Raw genomic sequence first — 17,308 nt, forward strand, 5'->3', positions numbered from 1 at the left:
ACTGAGCCGGGAGTCATGAGGAAGCAAGAAATTATTTGTTTCCCACCCCATCCCTGCTCAGGGAAGTTCTTCCTGCGGCTCGTGGGCTCCTGGGTTTGCAGGGCTGCTGAACCCCAAACCCAGAGCAGGTCCCTGGGCAGAGGTGGTGACCAGAGCCTGTCCCCACACCAGTGGGACCCCACAGCCCCCTCGTTCCTGCTCTGCCTCCCTCCCCTCCCATAATTTAAAACCATAAAAGATAAAACACACTGGACAGAAACACATCAAATAACGGGAAATTAAATACAGTAATTACCTTTTTTGAGGATACAAAGGTTCAAGTGTACTGTAAAAGGTCGGTGCTACACGGGAATCTGATGGGACGGGCTTGGCCTGGGAGGGACGGACAGGGACCCCTTGGGCTCCAGGGGACACGCTGGGGGTGAGGGACACTGGTACATGGTGGTGTGTAAATACAGCCCTAAACTACAGGAGAGACGCTACGAGACGCTGGAGCCCTCCGAGCGGGACACAGAATGTGCCCTGGGGCATTGCCAGGAGCCCCCAGACCAGGAAAGGCCCTGCTGGACCCGCCCTGGTGCAGATGGGGAGCGGCCAAGGCCACCAGGCTGGCGCTGTCACTGCACTGTGTCCTGCTGTGGTGCTGCCACAGGGGACTGGCACTGGGACTGGCACTGGGACTGGCACTGGGACTGGCCCCAGGAGTCCCTTCCTTGGTGCGGGGGCTCTGAGGGGTGGCAGGGACAGGGATCCCTCTCCCCACCAAGGACCATCCTGGTAAATGGACTCAGTTTAGAAGCTGTGTGTGAGCAGGGCCACGGGCAGCCAGGGCAGGCAGGGATCTGGCAGGCACAGGGCAGGCAGGGATCAGGAGGGCAGAGGGTGTTTCACTAAAACTGAAACGCTTCGTTCCCATCGGGGGGCCTCGGACAGGACAAATCCACATGGAAAACCAAAACCGACCACTGAGGCCATGATGGAGCCAGAGGGTGGGTCAGGAGGGGATTGGGGAAGTCCCCTCTGTCTTTAGCACACTTTCCATGGCATTTTTATGTGAAAAATTTCCATCCCAGAAGAAAAACCAGGTACAAAACCAGTGACAATTTCTCAGCTGAGAACATTGTGCTGGTGAAATCAGATCACATCACGGAGACATTCCAGAATCCATCCCAGTTTTGTCACATTGGCCAAGAAGAGAAGACAGGAGCCATCACTGCAGTGCCCCAGTCCCTGGGGATGGAGAATTCCAGCCTTGGGGCCACACAGTCACTTATCAAATCCCACCAACAACATTTTTTAAATACTAAAAAATTTGGGGAAGAAAGAAAAAACTCAAACCAAAAGAAGCTCTTCCCCCTGGGATGTGTTTCCTGGGCATCCCTCACCCCTCCACCTTCCCTTCAATGCTGCTTGCCTGGGGATCCCGACCCCCTCACCCCAGGAGGGAGGAGGGGGAGACAGGATGGATGAGAGGCTTTGTCCCTGCACAGGGAGTGGGATGGGGCTGGGCCATGGGGAGGAGGACCTGGGCTGGGGGGCTGGGGGGCTGCAGCAGGGTGGGGGAAGGTCTCTTATTGCTCTGAGTGGCCACACTGCCCTTCACACACACACACTCGGGGTGGGATGCAGGCAGGGGGGTCTCTCCAGGCCCCCCAGTCCTTGCCTGGGCAGCCTCTCGCCACCAGGGAGGGCAGGATGAGGCACTTCTGCTGCTGCCCCTGCAGAGGTGTGGCATGGAGGGCACTGAGCCGCAAATGCGCTGCTGCCACCGCGCCCCCCGAGCTGCCAGGTGTCCGAGGTTACCTGCGGGGCCAGGCTGAACGCCGGGGGCACCACGGGGCAGCAGCAGCAGCAGCATCAGGGGTGCCCCCCACCCACTCCACCCAGGCAGCCCGGGCAGCATCATCCAAGCCGTGTCCGTGCGGGATGGAGGCGCGGCCGGCGCTCGCCGGGGTGGATCCCTGGCGGTGGCTGTAGTGGTCATGGCGGTGCCGCGGGCGCGGAGCGCGGCGCCATCCCAGGCGCATCCCGGGCTCCCCCGGCACTGCTCAGCAGTCACGTCCCCTCTCCTTCTCTCTCCTGGGCAGCCCCGGCGGGGGTCCTGGCCCTGCACGGCGCGGGGCCACCGCGGTCACGCTCACATGCTGTCGGCCAGCTGGTGACAGTCCAAGTCCCCCTTCAGCTCCAGGAAGCCCGGCAGCTTCACCCCCGTCTTGCGGTCCACGCACCAGCACTTGCCCCGCTGCCCGTCCAGCGCCGGGTGACACTGTGGGGATGGCTTTGGTCATAAACTGTGGGGATGGCTTCGGTCAAGGACACCCAGCCTGGACCCCACGGGCTGCCTGGCAACCCAACCAGGAGCTCTCTTTGGGGCTTTACCACCCCCATCCCACCTGGGGTTTTTAAGAAGGGCCCCCAGCACCCAAAGGGTGATTCCCACCAAAGCCAGGAGCCAGGCAGGCTCTGCCGTGCCTTGTCACTGTCCCCTCCATCCACGCCCCCCTCCCAGTCTCACCTTGGCTCTACAAAATGCCCCTCCCAGCCCCCTGTGACAGGTCAGAGCCCATCCTACCTGCTTGGGGTGGAAGTTGCCGTTGCGGTCGCAGTTGGGGATGGGGATGACGTAGAGATCCTCGTGCGTGCGGGTCTGCGAGGCCGCCAGCCGCTCCAGCGCCCGGTGCAGCTCACTCTGGCACGAGCCCTGTGCCTGGGGAAAGGGAAGGCTGAGCTGGTCGCAGGGCTGGCACATGCTCCAGGCCCTGAGCCACAGGACCCTGACCCTGCAGCACCCTCCCTGCCCTCCCCAGCCCTCCTGGGGCTCACCATGACCCGCGTGTCCTCGCGGTGGTGAGGGCTCCCGCTGCTGCGCATCTTGTTGCCGTTGTTGACCCTCTTGGCCTGCTGCTTCTGCAGGCACTTGCGGTCGTGGATGCTGCAGGGGCTGAAGCTGTTGTTGGGGTGGTCGATCTCCTCCTTCTCTGCAAAGACACAGACCAAGGGGGCTCAGTGCCACAGAGCCCCCACGGTGTCCCAGTGTCCACAGTGCCACTTGCACCCTGAGGAACAACATGCAGTGGCTTCTGGCAGGTGCCACGTCACTGCCTCTGGTCCCTACAAGTGTCACTCACAGCCCTGGGTCCATCCTGCCCCTTCCACTGCACTGGGCTGGGCTCCTTGCAGCACTGGGAAAGACTCCTGGGAGTTTTTCCTACTGATTAGCCACAGCTAACAACTTCTTGCCGTGTGTGTGTTATTGTAGGGTCACAAATGCCCGCTGCAAGTGCTGGGCAGTGGCTCCAGTGTGCTGGGTCTGGCTGTGCCCTTGCCAGCCACACGTCACCAGGTGCTCACCCACAGCGCTGGAGCGACAGGCTTGGAAGCTGAGACACGAACAGTGAGCTCCAGGACACCTCAGCGCCTCCCAAAATCTGCCTGTAGGAGCTGCAGTGGCAGTGGAGGCACCGGGGCGGAGCTGAGCCCCCGCCAGGCCCGGGGCGGCACCGGGCGCCACGGCCGGGAGTGGAGCCGTGCTCTGCTGCGGGGAACGGCCCTCGCCAAGACATGAAAGAAGAAATTCCTGGAATAAGAAAGTTAATCTCCCGCGGGGCCGATCCCAAAAGGCGGCACTTGGCATCCCCGCCTGCGCCAGGAGCGCAGCCAAGCTGCCGGCCCAGATGTTGGCAGCTGGACAGAGCGTCATGAGACGAGTGCTCGGCGTGACTTTAGCTTTTTAAAAAGCTGCCGGTTCCTCTGGTTTGGGGCCCGTGAAGACTCTGTGGAGGGGGGACACCCCAAGAACCAGGGTTCTTCCTGTGCTCAGAGCTGCGTCAGGCACAGCCCAGGCAGTGTTTTGCCCCCCAGTCCACCTGGGCTGTACAGGGAAGTGGCTGAGGTTATCATGGGGTTGGGCTTAAACAAATCAATATTGCAGCTGGCAGCAGGGAACACCTTCCAAACAGGCAGGGGGTGGTCACTGTCCAGGGTCACACCCAGGGGCTCACAGTGCCAGCACAGGGGCTGTTGGGTGACACCCGGCGCTGGCCCTTCCCACAGGCAGGCAGAGGGCTTAGAGCCACAGCTTCCTGCCCACTGTATCCCCACGGCATCCCGGTCCTGATCTCCCACCAGCACCTCTTGCCTCGGTCCCTGCAGTGCAGGGCTCCTGGCCCAGTTCCTGGGGGCCCGGTTAAAGTCCAGAGCGAAGCCCCAATCAAAGCCCCCTCCCTCGTGGGTGTTATTTGCTTTTTGCTTAATCTGTCCATTTTTTTTTTCCAGGAAATAGCTCATGCCCTTGAAATTTGAAACACGAACCCAAAGCCTCCAGGACCCTGCACAGAGCAGTGCCAGCGCCAGCCCCCGGCGGCACCAACCACGAGGCTGTGGCGCAATGGGGGCGCTGGTGGCAGAGCCCCGCCGGGAGCTCGGTGACTCTGGCAAGGATGCTCCTCCCCTGTATCCCTGTGGGGAGACACACAGCAAGAGCTGGGCAGATTTGGCACCCGTGGGGGACCACCGTGCCGAAGTTCCTGCACCTCCATGCGCTGCTCCCACGCCGTGGAAAGGCAGCACCGGGAGGCAGCGGCGCTGCCCCCGCAGGGGAAGCCCTCACCGGTGGCCGGCACAGCCAAACCCCCTTCTTCCCCCCGCCAGCCGCCTCCAGAGCATCAAATCTCCCGGCTTAAATAAAACCAGATGCCAATAACATTTTCATAAGGTCACATGAAACGCCGGTGCCTCCGGGCAGCGAGGCGGCTCCTGACAGCGCTCGCTCGGGACCCGCGGTCCCCGGCTCTCACGGCAGCTCCAGCATCCCTCCCTCCCTGCCCTTGGGGTTACTGTCCCCCTGCTAAGTGACACACAGCAGCTCAGGGGACCTCTCGCCTCCCTGGAAATCCGAAAACTCACCCTCAGCACAAAGACTCGGGAAAAGCAACGCGTGTGGAGCCCAGAGCTGCCACACCCCACACTGCCCTGATGCCACCCAGTCTGCCGCTTCTGCATGGGCACCACCACCCTGGAGGCATGGAGGGTAGGGGGGTCCCGATTTGGCCAAGGAAAGCCTCTCTGGTCACTGCGGTGCCAAGAGGATGGGAGCGGGGGCTGACCTCGCTGGACACATAAACCAACCGCCTGTCCCGGGAGGAGGAGGAGGAGGATTCCTGCCGGCCTGTGGACAGGGCACACAAACGAGTCATTCAGCATCGCCTTCAATTAACGGGAGCTGCAAATGAGGTTGGTCACGTGCCGAGTCTGTGATTCACAGCGCTGAGCCCGAGGGAGCGGGAAGGGCTCCGGCTCCACCGCGCGGATCCCGTGGGAGCAGAGCCTGGGGCAGCCAGCAAAGCCCTGCGACCTCGCGTGTGTGTCCTTGGGGACAGACAAGTGTCACTGACCCCCACAGCTCCAGCCCCGCTCCCCCCTGTGCCACCAGCCCCAGCACCAAGGACCTCATATGCCTCAAAGGGCACAAGGGACATCCACATGTGTGTGGCCAGCGTGGCACAAGCCACAGTGAGCCCCAGCACCCTCCATGTCCCTTTCCAGCGCCCCCAGTGTCACCTGTGGGTGGTCCTGGCCGGACTGTGGCAGTGCTGGCTCTTGGCTTCCTGGGCTCTGGACTTGGCAGGCGCCAGCACTGGGAGGGCCGTGCTCTTTGTGCCAAGTGCTGGTTGTGGCAGAACGTGGGGAGCCAGGGATGGGGGTGGCAGAGGTGCAGACCCAGGCACCTACTGCCCATTGGCCTGGGATGCCAGCTGGGAGCTTGGCCCGTCCCCATGCCGTGCTCAAACACGGCTGAGCACCTCCCACCTCAGTGCCCAATGTGGGACCGAGGGAGGGGAGGTCAGGATGCAGCAGAGGGAGTGAGGAATGCAGGTGCAGGTGATTCCCCAGAGGGACCAGAACCTTGCCAGGAGCAGCACCCAGCCTGGAGAAACCCAAGTGTTGGTGAGCCCCCAGCCCAGGGGACAGCTGGGACATGGCTGAGCCTTGCCTGGCAGAACCCAGCCTGTCCTCCCTGCCTGTGCACTGTCCAGCCATGGCTCAGCCACCACCATTCCTCCCTGTGAGTGCACACAGAAAGGAAACAGGATCTGTCCCAGCTTACAGAGACCACACGGGATGAACGCAGCTCCCATGGGTCAGGTTTTCCCAGACATAATCATTTACCCAACACTAAATCACTCATCGTGTGTGCTGGGGAATATGTCCTCACCTCCTCCTGGCTGCCACACATGGGCTCAGCCACCACCACCCGCCAGCTGTGACAGAAACACGGGGCTGGCACCTTCTGGAGCCGGCCCTGCACAGGGTTCTGGCTGAGGAGTGGGATCCCAAAGCCAGCCATGAGCTGGCAGGGCCAGGGTCCAGCACGAGGTGCCCAGACCCGCTCGAGTAAGGTGAGCAGCCACTGCTCCCTCACCTCCTTGGAGTCACATCCCGTGGGTGCCGCAGGTCCCAGCTGAGTAGAGAGGCTCTTCCTGGCTGTGGAGCCGGGAGCCATGTCCGACTGCTCACAAAGCCCAGCCCCCTGATCCCAGCCTCTTCCCTGGAATGCGGAGCCCCCCGGCCAGAGCCCCCAGACAAAATGTTTACTGTACGAGTTAACCGCTTCCCAGCCGCCGGCACCGCTCAGCCCCGCGGGCACAGCCGGGGGCACCTGCTCCGTACAGCCCTGCCCCTCAACGGGCACTTAATTCCCTTCTGCTGGTCCCCAGGGGCATCAGAGACACCAGCCATGCCAGGGTGCCCTCGCTGTGCCAGGCAGGGCTGTGTGGGAGCCTGCAGCCCTCAGCCCCACGCTCCCACCATGCCTGGGATGTACCACTGGGACAGCATCGATTTCTGTGGGTGTCCTGCCCACATCCTGTCCGGGACACAGGGGCTCCTGCTGCCCTCTGGCCCATCCTGCTGCCTGTGAGGCTGCTGGCTAGCACGGTGCCCGGCGGGCGACCCGGCTGCCATAGCCACCCACCCATCCCCAGCCAAGCCAAAACACCGCGGGAAGGAAGGGAAAAAATGCAAGGCTGTTTCCTAAAGGCTCTGGGAAAAAATGTTGCATTACACGGGGCACGGCCAAAACCAACAGGGCTTGGCAGCACGGCGCAGCCCCGGGCCAGGGAGCCCAGACAGCTCCTGCAGGATGTGGGATGAGGACAGACAGGCAGGACAGGGGGGTTCTGAGCACTCCCAGCCAGCTCCTGTCCCAGCAGGGGTGGCCAGAGGGGCCTATCCATGAATGGCACTCATCACAACGGGGACACCAGAGGAGCTGCCATGGATCAGACATGCAAGGAGGGAGTGGAAGTGGGATCCAGCCCCCCGGATGGGCAGGGACAAACATTGCTCCAGTCCCTTCTGCCCCTCAAGGAGCTCTAAGTGACCCCACGTGGGGACCCAGGGTCAGGCCAGATGTGGATTGTTCTGGGCTGATACTCCCCAGCTTCAGGGGACATGGTCCTGGTCACAGCCTGCAGGATGGGAAAGGGGAACCACCAATGGACCAGGTCCCCACACTGATTCCCTGGAAGCAGCTTCATTGCCATGGTGTGACCTGCACAGCTCTGGGGTGGCTTCCCACTGCTGGCTTCCCTCTCAGATCCCAAATCCTGCCCAAGCACCAGGGGTCACCACCACCACCTGCAAGGCAGACAGAGCACACGGGCAGCAGCTCCTCCAGCCTGGCAGGGCAGACACAGCTCACACACAGCTCCCAGCTGGCCCTGCCTGGAGGGAAGCAGGTGCCCCATGCCCTCTTTCCTGTTTCCCCCCAGGAAAACAGGGGGAAACAGATCTGGTGCAGCCAGACCTGCCAGCAGCATCCCAGAGGTCACAGAGCAACAGGAGCTTCCCTGGCAGCTGGGATGTGTCCCCAAGGGCTGCAGGTGCTTGCAGGACACTGTCCCACTGTCCCATGGTCCAGGGCCACATTGCAGCCAGGGCACAGCAGGTGAAGGTTCACCTCTCCAGCACATGTGGTGCCAGTGGCTGTGACACTGCTGTGCCCTCGGTGGGTAAGGATGGCACAAATGTGAGCCACTTGTGCCAGGTCTCCTGCAGCCTGCCTCTGCTCCCTCCCTGGAACATGCTCCCTGCATTCCCATCCTGTGCTGTCCCATCCCATCCTGCCTCTCAGAGTCATGGAATTGTTTGGGCTGGAAGGGACCTTAAAGACCACCCAGTTCTACCCTCCTGCCGTGGGCAGGGACACTTTCAACCAGATGAGGTTGATCCAAACCTCATCCCACCTGGCCTTGAACACTTCCAGGAATGGGGCACCCAGAAATATTCTGGGCAACCTGTGCCAGAGCCTCACCACCCTCACAGGGAGGAATCTAAATCTTCCCTTTTTAGTTTAAAATCCTTCCCCTTGCCCTGTCACAATCTATCCGTGTAAAAGTCACTCCTCATCATTTTTCTCAGCTCCCTCTAAGTATGGGAAGGTCCCTGATGAGTCCACAGCTCTTGCCGAGTGAGCAGGGAGTGGGTTGGTGCCAACAGGGGTCATGCCACTGCCCCTGCGAGGGACAAGGACCCCCAGGCACCCACCCAGGGTACCCACCCTGGGCACCCACCCTCTGCCGCCCCTCCGCCGCCTCACCTGGGGGCTGGAGGCTCTCCTGGATGGCCTCGACGTCGGCCAGGTCTGTGCAGATGCCCTGGCCGTGCATGAGGGTGCGGAGGGGCCGGGGCTCGCCGCGGGGGGGGTAGCAGCGCAGCCCCGCTCCGCAGCGCGCGGTGTAGACGCCGCAGGCGGTGCCGCGGGGCAGCGCGCAGGTCGCGCAGCACCCGCAGCCCGGCTCCCGCACCAGCTCCGCGCAGCCCTGCGGAGCCTTGCACCGCGCCAGCCGCTCCTCCGAGCACGGCGGGCACTGGATCGCCTCCTCGCCGCTGCCCGGCCGCGCCGCCGCCGCCAGCAGCGCCAGCACCACCGGCAGCACCGGCAGCCCCAGCGGCAGCCCCGGCCCCGGGCGCATGGCGGCCCCGCTCCGGCCCCGCTCCGCGGCGCTCGGCTGGCGGCGGGCGCGGGGCGGCGGCGGCGGCTTTATGCGGCTTTATGCGGCCCCTGGCCACACCTCCCGCCGCCGCCACCGGGGCCACCGGCGGGGCCGCCCCCGTCGCCACCGGGAACCCACCGGGCAGCGACGCTCCCCCCGGCGGCGGCCACACCGGCACCGGCACCGCCGGTGGCTTCAGCGGCCAGGCCACCGGCGGGGCGGCCCCGGCGGCGGGCAGCACCGAGAGCCGGCCCGGAGCCCCCGGCCCCGCGGCGCCCACCCGAACCACCCGCCTCCTCCACCCCGCTCAGTCCCGAGAGCAACCGGGATGAACGGGGGTCACACCGTGCGGGACTGCAGCGCGGGGAACGCGGCCAAGACCCCCGGGGTGGGCTCCGGGCTCCGGGTGTGGGGGGTCCCGGAGGGAGGAGAAGTGCTGCTGATAACGGAGCATCTCGCACGGCTCGGCCTCGGTGTGTCCGGGACGGCCCAGGGCGGCCCCGCCGGGCCCCCGAGCCCACCTGGCCCCGGTCCCGCAGCCCCCCGCGCCCCCCGCCCCGCACAGCCCGGGATAGGTTGAAGGCTGCCGGCACCTAGTGGCTACTCGGGAAAAGCGGGAGCGGGCGGAAGCCCCGGCTGCCTCCTGGGACCCCGGCCCCGCCAGTCCCCGCTGCACCGGGCGAGGGCGGGAGCCCAGAGACGCGGGGAGCAGCCCCTGTGCCCGCGGGACAGTGCCCGAGCATCACCCGGGGCTGGTGACCCCCGAGCTGCGCCCTGGGGCATCGCAGTCAAAATCGGGTTTGGGACAACTGGGGGGACCTGTCCGGATGTGGGGAGGGGGGCGTGGGCACAGCACGGGGGTCTTGGATGTGGCAGGGGGGCCCTGGTGTGGGGGTCAGTGCAGTGGGTGGGACCAGAGGAGCAGAGCTGCCTGTCATACAGGCTGAGAAGCCCAAACTCACCTCATGGGTGAGTACATCCAGTGCTCAAAGTGGCATTTTGAGGCTTGAATGACAGCACTGGTGGCATTGCCACCAGGGCTCTCAAGACCAGCTTCTCTCTCCCGTGCAGGTGAGTTGGGCATCAGCAAGTGCAGGCAAGGACAGGGGCAAGCAGGGTCTGTGTCCCCCACACCCTCCAGCCCCAGGCCCCACAAAGTATCCTCACAAAGCACCACTCTGAGCCCCTGCCCTGCCTGGCACTGCTGCACAGTGGCCCTGACTCGGGGCAGAGGCACCAGCCTTGACTCAGTGTCCCAGCAGAGACCAAACCCAAACAGGTGCCCAGTCCTGCTCGGGCTGTGGCACCTTATCAGGCCCTGGCAGCACTGAGTGCCTGCCAGGGAGACTGTTGTGTCTGCAGGCAGTGGGGGCACGCAGGGGAGGACAGCGTTCCCTCACCTCTGCCCAGACACTGCTCCTCCAGGTCCCTGTCCCAGCACCATCCCAGCACCATCCTGTAAAACTGAGTGGGGCTGGGCTGGTGCCCCCCACAGTTGTGCTGCCCCCACCCAACACAGCTCTGAGTCCATGCAGGGGCTCAGTGCTGGTGTTTGGTGCTCAGGTCCTTGCTGGGACAGCCCCATGCCCCCAGTCCTTGATGGGGGCTCTTTGGGACTCCTGAGGCTGTGGGGGCCCAAACTGGCTGCAGCTCCTCAGCCACACACCCAGCAGGGTCTGGAGCTGCCACAGCCCTGGGGAGAGGTTGCAGACCAGCAAAAGGCAGGAGCAGGAGGGGCTGAGGGTCAGAAAGGGCTGTAGGTCCCACCTGAGGGTGGCTCTGATGAAACCAGTGAGACCCCAGGCCCTTTGAATGTATTTTGGGACATGGTGCCTGCACAGCTGCTGCAGGACTCCAATACCAGCAGCAGGACAGACCTCAGGGAGGACCCGCAGCCAATGCCCCCTGCTCTCAGCCCGCCCCCTCCTCCACTGCATTTACTCCCCATTTCCAGGCAGCTTCTCCTCCCCAGCCCTCCCTCGCATCCATTCTGGCATCTCCTCCCTTCCTGCGGCTCCCACTGCCCCCTCTCCCCGGGCTGGCAGCACAGACGGTGTCCCGGCTCCGTGGGTGCTCAGCACCCGCCGGATGCGGTCCGTGGGTGCGGGTGCGGGTGCGGGGCGGGCCGGGGGCGTGGCGGGGCCGCCGATAACAGCGGGCGCCGAGCCGGGGCCGCGGGACCAGACGGCGCAGGGAGTGGGACGAGCCCAGGACCCCCCGATCCTGGGCACCCGGGGCAGCGCAATGGGGTCCAGCCGCCTCCTGAGACTCCTCTGCATGGTCTCGGTGCTGGCCAGGTGCCTGCACCCTGCCACGGCCCAGTGGTTTTCCCTGGGCTCAGAGGACACCACCCCGGATCCAGGCACCAGCCCCGTGCCCCGCAGCCTGGATGGGGAGGAAGGTAGGCATGGTGGGATGGGGACGTGGCTCTCCCAGCACCCCAAATTCCTGCTTCTCAGCATGGAGGGGGCATGTGGAGGGTGGCGTGTGGGTCTAGGGCTGCTGGTGGCACCTCTGTGGCCATGGGAGTGTTATGGCACCCTGGTCCCCCTCCAGCCCTGCCACCTCCATCCCAGCGCTCCTTTGCTCCTGCAGACACAGACGCCAGCGTGGAGCCCGTGGGGAAGGTGCTGCTGAGCAAACCTCCCCTGGTAACAGCCCCTAAACGCCGGGACCATCTCTCCAGGGGGGCAGCAAAGGGGTCAGGCCGTGCCCAGCCACGCACACGAGGCCAGGTGGGTGCTTTTTCCTGGGCAGCAGCGCCCCTCCGGCTCCTCCAGCCCTCCCAAAATTCCCCAGCTGCTGCCACACTCCTTGCTATGTCTTTCCCCTTACCCATGCCCTGCTTGCACCACGTCCTGCCCCAACCCCAGCTCAGCTCTCTGTGCCCCCTTGGAAAGCAGTCGGGGCAGCTCCCAGTGTCCCCTCACTGCAGCTCTGGGTTGGGCTCCCACGCCGGGCTGAGGGCAGCCCCGGCTGGGGGAGGGTCCCACCGGCCCCCCAGAACCCCCCCAAGCCCTGCCCTGAGTCGTCCCTGTCTGTCCCAAGCAGCACCGACCCACGGCCGCCCCGGAGATCTTGGAGGGCAGCGCAGTGGAGGAGGAGTTCCTGCAGATCCAGGTGATGGAGGGGTCCCGGTCCCCGGGGAGGTCCCCTGGGATGGACAGCGGGACAAGGGGCTCTGGAAAACACGGGCGGGACGGGATGGGGACGGTGGGAGCGGGGAATGGGGACGGTGGGAGTGGGGAATGGGGACGGTGCTCAGGGATCTTGCTCTCAGCCCCTCTCCCCCGCACAGACCACGGCCAAGGGGCTGCCCCGGCGGCTCCCGGACACGGACCCTGCCCTCCAGGTGAGAAGTGGGCGCGGGGCACCTGTGTCGGACCCGTCCATCGGGGCTCCCGCCCCGCTGCTCACGGCTGCTCTCTCCCTCTGCAGGTGCACAACACCTCCGGCTGTGTCTGCCCCGTGCGCCCCGGCCCTCCCGGCCCTCCCGGCCCAAAGGTGCGCTGCTCCTCCCGCAGGGACCCAGAGGGACTCACCGTGATGGTCTTTGTCTGAGCTAAACCCTTTTTGCTCGTGATTTGGACTCTAACTTTGGGGTCTGGGTGGAGAAGCGACTCAGGTGGCCCCAGGGGGGGAAGTCAGCGGGTGCCCATGGTGGGCTCCAGTGGAGAAAAGTGCCAGAAGGTGGAGCCAGGCTCTGAATTTCCCCGACAGGGGGAGAGAGGTGACCGAGGGTTCCCCGGAGAGAGAGGCCAGCCCGGATTCTTAGGGGAGAGGGGGAAGTCCGGCAGCCCAGGACAGCCAGGTCACCAGGGTCCCCGGGGCCCTCCGGGTCCTCCGGGACCACCGGGGCCCCCGGGACCCCCGGGCGCCTGGGGAGCCCGGGGCTCACCCGCGCCTGCTGCACTTCCTGAGAGATCAGAGAACGAGGTGAGCACAGGAACAAGGGCCGGTGATGCCGGTGCTGGCCGCAGGGTCCGCCCCCGGCGGGACTGGCGGGGTGGGGAGGGCAAGGACATGCGGCTGGGCAGGGGGACCAGGGGATGCCACACGGCAGCTCATTGACTCTGCTCCCTCTCCCTCCAACCTGACAAGCAGCTGGCAGTCTCCAGCCCTGCAGGAAACCCAGGACCCCCAGGTCCCCCCGGGCTGCCCGGCATGCCCGGACCCCCCGGGTACCCAGGCCACGACGGCCCCCAGGGGGCCCCTGGGCGGGAGGGAAAGCCAGGACCCCCAGGGCCTCCAGGAGCCGTGGGGCCGCCCGGTTTCCCTGGGGCTGAAGGACTTCCAGGGTCTCCAGGCTCAGCTGGGCCAGATGGACCCCCAGGGGCACCCGGACTCCCAGGGCCCCAGGGTCCCCCCGGGGTGCCTGGGCACGAAGGACCCCCTGGTCCTCCGGGATCTGCATCACACCCTGGCAAACCAGGGCTGCGAGGGGAGCCAGGATTCCCAGGACCAAAGGTAAGGGGGTCCCAGCACTGTCCATGGCCCTGGGGTGGGATGGGGTACCCAGGCTCACCAGCTCCTCTCACTGCCCTGGGGGAGCAAGGGCATTACCAAGCCCTCAGAGCACTCCAGGGCTGCCCCAGTCCTGCCACAGTGGGGCCTGGGGGAGCCCAGGGGCTGAACTCCACACTCACCACCCTGTGCCATCTGCCCTCAGGGTGAGAAGGGCGAGTATGGGCTGCCAGGCATGCCAGGGAGCCCTGGCCGGACAGGAGAACCAGGGTCCCCGGGCATGCCCGGTCCCGTGGGGCCACCAGGACCACCAGGGGACTACAGGGTGAGTAGGGGGTCCCAAGCTGTGGGTCCTGGGTGGGAGGAACCCCAGTGTCACCCCACACACCCTCTCTTTGCAGTGTGACTCACGCCACGCTGGACACCGTGGGTTGGCCGGGCTGCAGGGCCCCAAGGTGAGCTGGGCACCATGGGCAGGGGTCCTGGCACCATGACCAACCATCACCATGGCGGGTGGTACCCTGGTTGTGAGGCACAGCACTGCCTGGGGGGGGCCTGGGGACCCCCAGAGCTGGGAACTGACAGCATCTCTCACTTCCCTTCCAGGGAGAAAAGGGCGACCCTGGAGAGCCGGTTTGTAGCCACCATCAGCAGTGTGGGGGGAGAGCAGCAGGCTGGGGGGTCCCATCCCCACCCCTGAGCCCTCCATGCTGCCTTTGCTCCCCCAAACCCTTCACCTCCCCTCGGGGCACAGGGTGGGGGTCAGGGACACCACGGCACACGCATGCACACACGTGTGCTCACCTGTGCCACCCCTAAACATGCCCAGCACACCCCAGAGGCACCCCCCAGCCTCAGCACAGCCTCTAACCCTGCCTCTCTCTGTGGCTCACCCAGGGGTGCTGCTATGGGGAGCACGGGTGCAAACCAGGGCACCTCCCCTTCGCCAGCACTGGCAGCCAGCCTGGCTCGTGGGGGTCCATCAACAGGTACCAGACGGTGAGTGGCCAGGGGAAGGGGTGCCCAGGGACCCCAGCCCAGCCTTGGGGACGTGGTTCATCCCACTGGCAACCCCACAGGACCCAGATGGGGTGGAGGAAGGAGAGGGGGAGAAGGGAAAATGGAGAATGGGAAGATGGAGATCAGTCTCAGTCTTCTCCCTCTCCTTTTGCAGGATGGCAAAGAGGAAGCAGAGATTTATGGAGCGATCATCCCCCATGTGAGAGTCCCTTCCTGGCCTGTGTCTGTGCTGCCCCAGCCAGGGACACTCAGCCCTGGGAGGGGACAGGAATGGGAACGTGGGGGGCATCAATTGGGTGTCACAGCACCAAACCAGCCCAGTCCCACCTCCACACTGCTCCACTGCAGGGTCTTCGAGGTCCCCCCGGGAACCCCGGCCCCCCTGGGCCCCCCGGCCCCCCTGGCCCACCAGGTCTCCTCTACCTCAACGTAAGGCCCAGCACTGGTGTGCACACGCCTGTGCCAGAGCACACACACACGTGTGAGCGTGCACAGCACCAGGGCCCCCCCAAACCTGCCTGTCTTTGGTTGCAGAGGGTGCACCCCGTGCATGCCCAGTCGCCCTGCAAGCAGCCGGTAAGCCACAGCCTCGCTGTCCCCAAGAGTGTCCCCGTCCCCTCCCTGTGCCCAGCAGCAGACACAGGCTCTGTTTGCCCTCACAGGCATCCACAGACCGCAGCTGGCCATCAGGTGAGGGCGTTTCCCAGGTGTTTGGGGGGTCCAGCCTCCTTGGAGACACCTTTCCTGAAGTCTTCCCCCCTTCCTTGGGTGCTGGGACCGTGCCAGCACGGCTCCCTGGCACCACTGCTGGCTCTCCCACCCACTCCCACCACATCCCTGTGGGGCCAGCTCCCATAGGAGCATCCAGGCCCTATTCTGGGACACCTTGTGACCCCCCACCATCTCTGGGCTCTCCAGATGCTGGTGTCCCTCAGGCAGAGCCATCGGACTCCCACACTGATCTCCGGGTGCGTCCAGGCTGCACCCCCAGGCAAACCCCCCCAGCTGCCCCAGGCAGACCCCCCCCAGCAGGACCCTCACCCTCTGCCTCCCCCCAGCGCCAGACGTGGGTTTTCAAGTCCAAGGAGCTGATGGTGAAGGCGAGCAGTGCTGTGCCTGAGGGGAGCCTGGTCTATGTGAGGGAAGGGAGCAACGCCTTCCTCCGGACCCCCGCTGGCTGGAGCCGCCTCCTGGTACCGTGTGGGGTTCCTGGCAGGGCTGGGGGAGCAGGATCCAGGGCTGGGTTTGGCACTAGGGCAGCAGATCCCCAGGAAGGTGAGGATTCCTCCTAACCTGTCCCTCTGTTTGTGTCATTGAGCAGCTGGAGGACACCAAGTCGTTCCTGGCTGGTGATGACCCCTCTGCCTCTACCCCACAGTACCAGGTGAGGAGTGCAGCAGCTGTAGGGCCCACTCAAGTCCCTGTAAGGGGACAGAGCCCTCCTCTGCATGATGGAGTGGACAGACCTCACAGGACTGTTCTCTCCTTCTTCTTCCACCTCTCCATCCAGGAGGTGAAGAGGATGCAGCCAAGAGGTCCCCACACGCTGTCACCCATGCAGTCTCCAACAGACTCACAGGTGAGCCCTGCTGAGGGTCTGGCCATGCTGGGAGGGCACACAGATGGGTGTCCCCAGAGTGACCTGAGCTGTGTTTTTGCAGATCCAGAAGGAGGAGGAACAAGGGTTGCCCCAGATTCTGCCCACCACCACGGCCCCACGGATCCCATCTGTAAGGAATGCCTGGCCCCAGGGTGGGGATGAGCAGCCAGACATGGGGAGAGGTGCCCAGGGGACCCCCAGTCCTGGCCAGCACTGCCAGGGGCTCACACCCCCTGGAATGGGGGGAGCAGAGACCTCAATTCCTCCCTGCCACCCCCAGCTCCGCCTGGCTGCCCTCAACGTGCCCCTGTGGGGCGACATGAGCGGGATCCGGGGCGCTGACCTGCAGTGCTACCGGCAGTCCCAGGAGGCCGGGCTCTACGGAACCTTCCGGGCCTTCCTGTCAGCCCCCAGCCAGCAGCTGCTGTCCATCGTCAAGAGGACAGACAGGACCCTCCCCATCACCAATCTGAAGGCAGGTACCCCCTCCCCAGGCAAAGCCGCACAGCCCTCATGAGCTGCAGTGGGTGGGGGACCCCCACCCAGCCCTGAGGCTGTGCTCAGGGATTTGGGGAGCTGCCAGAACCCAGAGGATGGGGATTAGGGCTGGGGATTAGGGCATCCCCTGGCTCAGCAGAGTGGCTCGTGCCCACAGGGGCAGCTGCTGGCCAAGTCCTGGAGCTCCCTCTTTGGGGGTGCTGCCCTGCGGGGTCCCATCTACTCCTTCAACGGGCGCAACGTCCTGGCAGATCCCCTCTGGTGAGTGTGGACAGGGTCCTGGAAGGATGGCCCTGTGTGGCTCCCTCCTTGCAGAAATGCAGGAGCAAAGAGCAGGGATGCCCCTCTCACGCCATCCCCACCCACAGGCCCCGCCGGCTAGCCTGGCACGGCTCCACGCCACGGGGTGGCCATGCCCGCCAGTGGGACTGCCAGGGCTGGCGCAGCTCTGGCACAGCCCAGGGCATGGCCAGTGCCCTGGGGGAGGGCAGGCTGCTGGCTGGGCAGAGGCACAACTGCTCCACACCGCTGGCCGTGCTCTGCATCGAGGTGGCTTTTCCTTACCGGCACATGTGGTGACAAGGGTGACACCCAAGCAGGAGCTCCAGGCATTCCTGTGTGGCTGGGGAATGTCCTTGGGAGCACCACGAGCTGTGCCAGAGCTCAGCTGAGGGGACACCAGGTCCACAGCCAGGCTGTGCCATGCCCAGCCCCAGCTGTGCCATCCCAC

At 65.0% G+C, this 17,308-nt stretch overlaps 2 protein-coding genes across 2 annotated transcripts; one reads left to right on the top strand and one right to left on the bottom strand.

Moving 5' to 3' along the window:
- Window positions 1-268: 268 nt before the first annotated feature.
- IGFBP4 (insulin like growth factor binding protein 4) lies at window positions 269-9,035 on the bottom strand. Its single transcript, XM_071450599.1, has 4 exons — window positions 8,600-9,035; window positions 2,824-2,978; window positions 2,573-2,707; window positions 269-2,266 (listed from the first exon to the last, which is right to left on the bottom strand). Exons 1-4 carry the CDS (start codon window positions 8,973-8,975, stop codon window positions 2,138-2,140), a joined length of 795 nt encoding a protein of 264 aa, XP_071306700.1. The 5' UTR covers window positions 8,976-9,035; the 3' UTR covers window positions 269-2,137.
- A 2,049-nt stretch (window positions 9,036-11,084) lies between these two features.
- LOC139601534 (collagen alpha-1(XVIII) chain-like) lies at window positions 11,085-17,157 on the top strand. Its single transcript, XM_071450660.1, has 21 exons — window positions 11,085-11,397; window positions 11,553-11,731; window positions 12,048-12,116; window positions 12,295-12,348; window positions 12,435-12,500; window positions 12,717-12,932; window positions 13,101-13,463; window positions 13,666-13,785; window positions 13,862-13,915; window positions 14,067-14,093; window positions 14,358-14,459; window positions 14,635-14,679; window positions 14,829-14,909; window positions 15,015-15,056; window positions 15,539-15,673; window positions 15,802-15,864; window positions 15,991-16,059; window positions 16,142-16,210; window positions 16,361-16,555; window positions 16,736-16,839; window positions 16,947-17,157. Exons 1-21 carry the CDS (start codon window positions 11,085-11,087, stop codon window positions 17,155-17,157), a joined length of 2,577 nt encoding a protein of 858 aa, XP_071306761.1.
- The last annotated feature ends 151 nt before the right edge of the window (window positions 17,158-17,308 follow it).

This window comes from Agelaius tricolor, unplaced genomic scaffold (assembly GCF_023055355.1).
Source record: "Agelaius tricolor isolate 1412-34295 unplaced genomic scaffold, bAgeTri1.0.p SCAF_31, whole genome shotgun sequence".
In the NCBI taxonomy this organism is placed as follows: Eukaryota; Metazoa; Chordata; class Aves; order Passeriformes; family Icteridae; genus Agelaius; species Agelaius tricolor.

What these genes read in the sequence shown, in the direction of transcription:
- LOC139601534 (XM_071450660.1), top strand. Translation starts at nt 11,085, where the DNA reads ATGCGGTCCGTGGGTGCGGGTGCGGGTGCGGGGCGGGCCGGGGGCGTG. An exon ending in CCGGGCTGCAGGGCCCCAAG is followed by an intron (nt 13,916 to 14,066) that starts GTGAGCTGGGCA and finishes CTTCCCTTCCAG; the next exon opens with GGAGAAAAGGGCGACCCTGG. An exon ending in CCTCTACCCCACAGTACCAG is followed by an intron (nt 15,865 to 15,990) that starts GTGAGGAGTGCA and finishes CTCTCCATCCAG; the next exon opens with GAGGTGAAGAGGATGCAGCC.
- IGFBP4 (XM_071450599.1), bottom strand. Translation starts at nt 8,975, where the DNA reads ATGCGCCCGGGGCCGGGGCTGCCGCTGGGGCTGCCGGTGCTGCCGGTG. An exon ending in GGAGAGCCTCCAGCCCCCAG is followed by an intron (nt 2,979 to 8,599) that starts GTGAGGCGGCGG and finishes GTGTCTTTGCAG; the next exon opens with AGAAGGAGGAGATCGACCAC. An exon ending in GCAACTTCCACCCCAAGCAG is followed by an intron (nt 2,267 to 2,572) that starts GTAGGATGGGCT and finishes CCATCCCCACAG; the next exon opens with TGTCACCCGGCGCTGGACGG.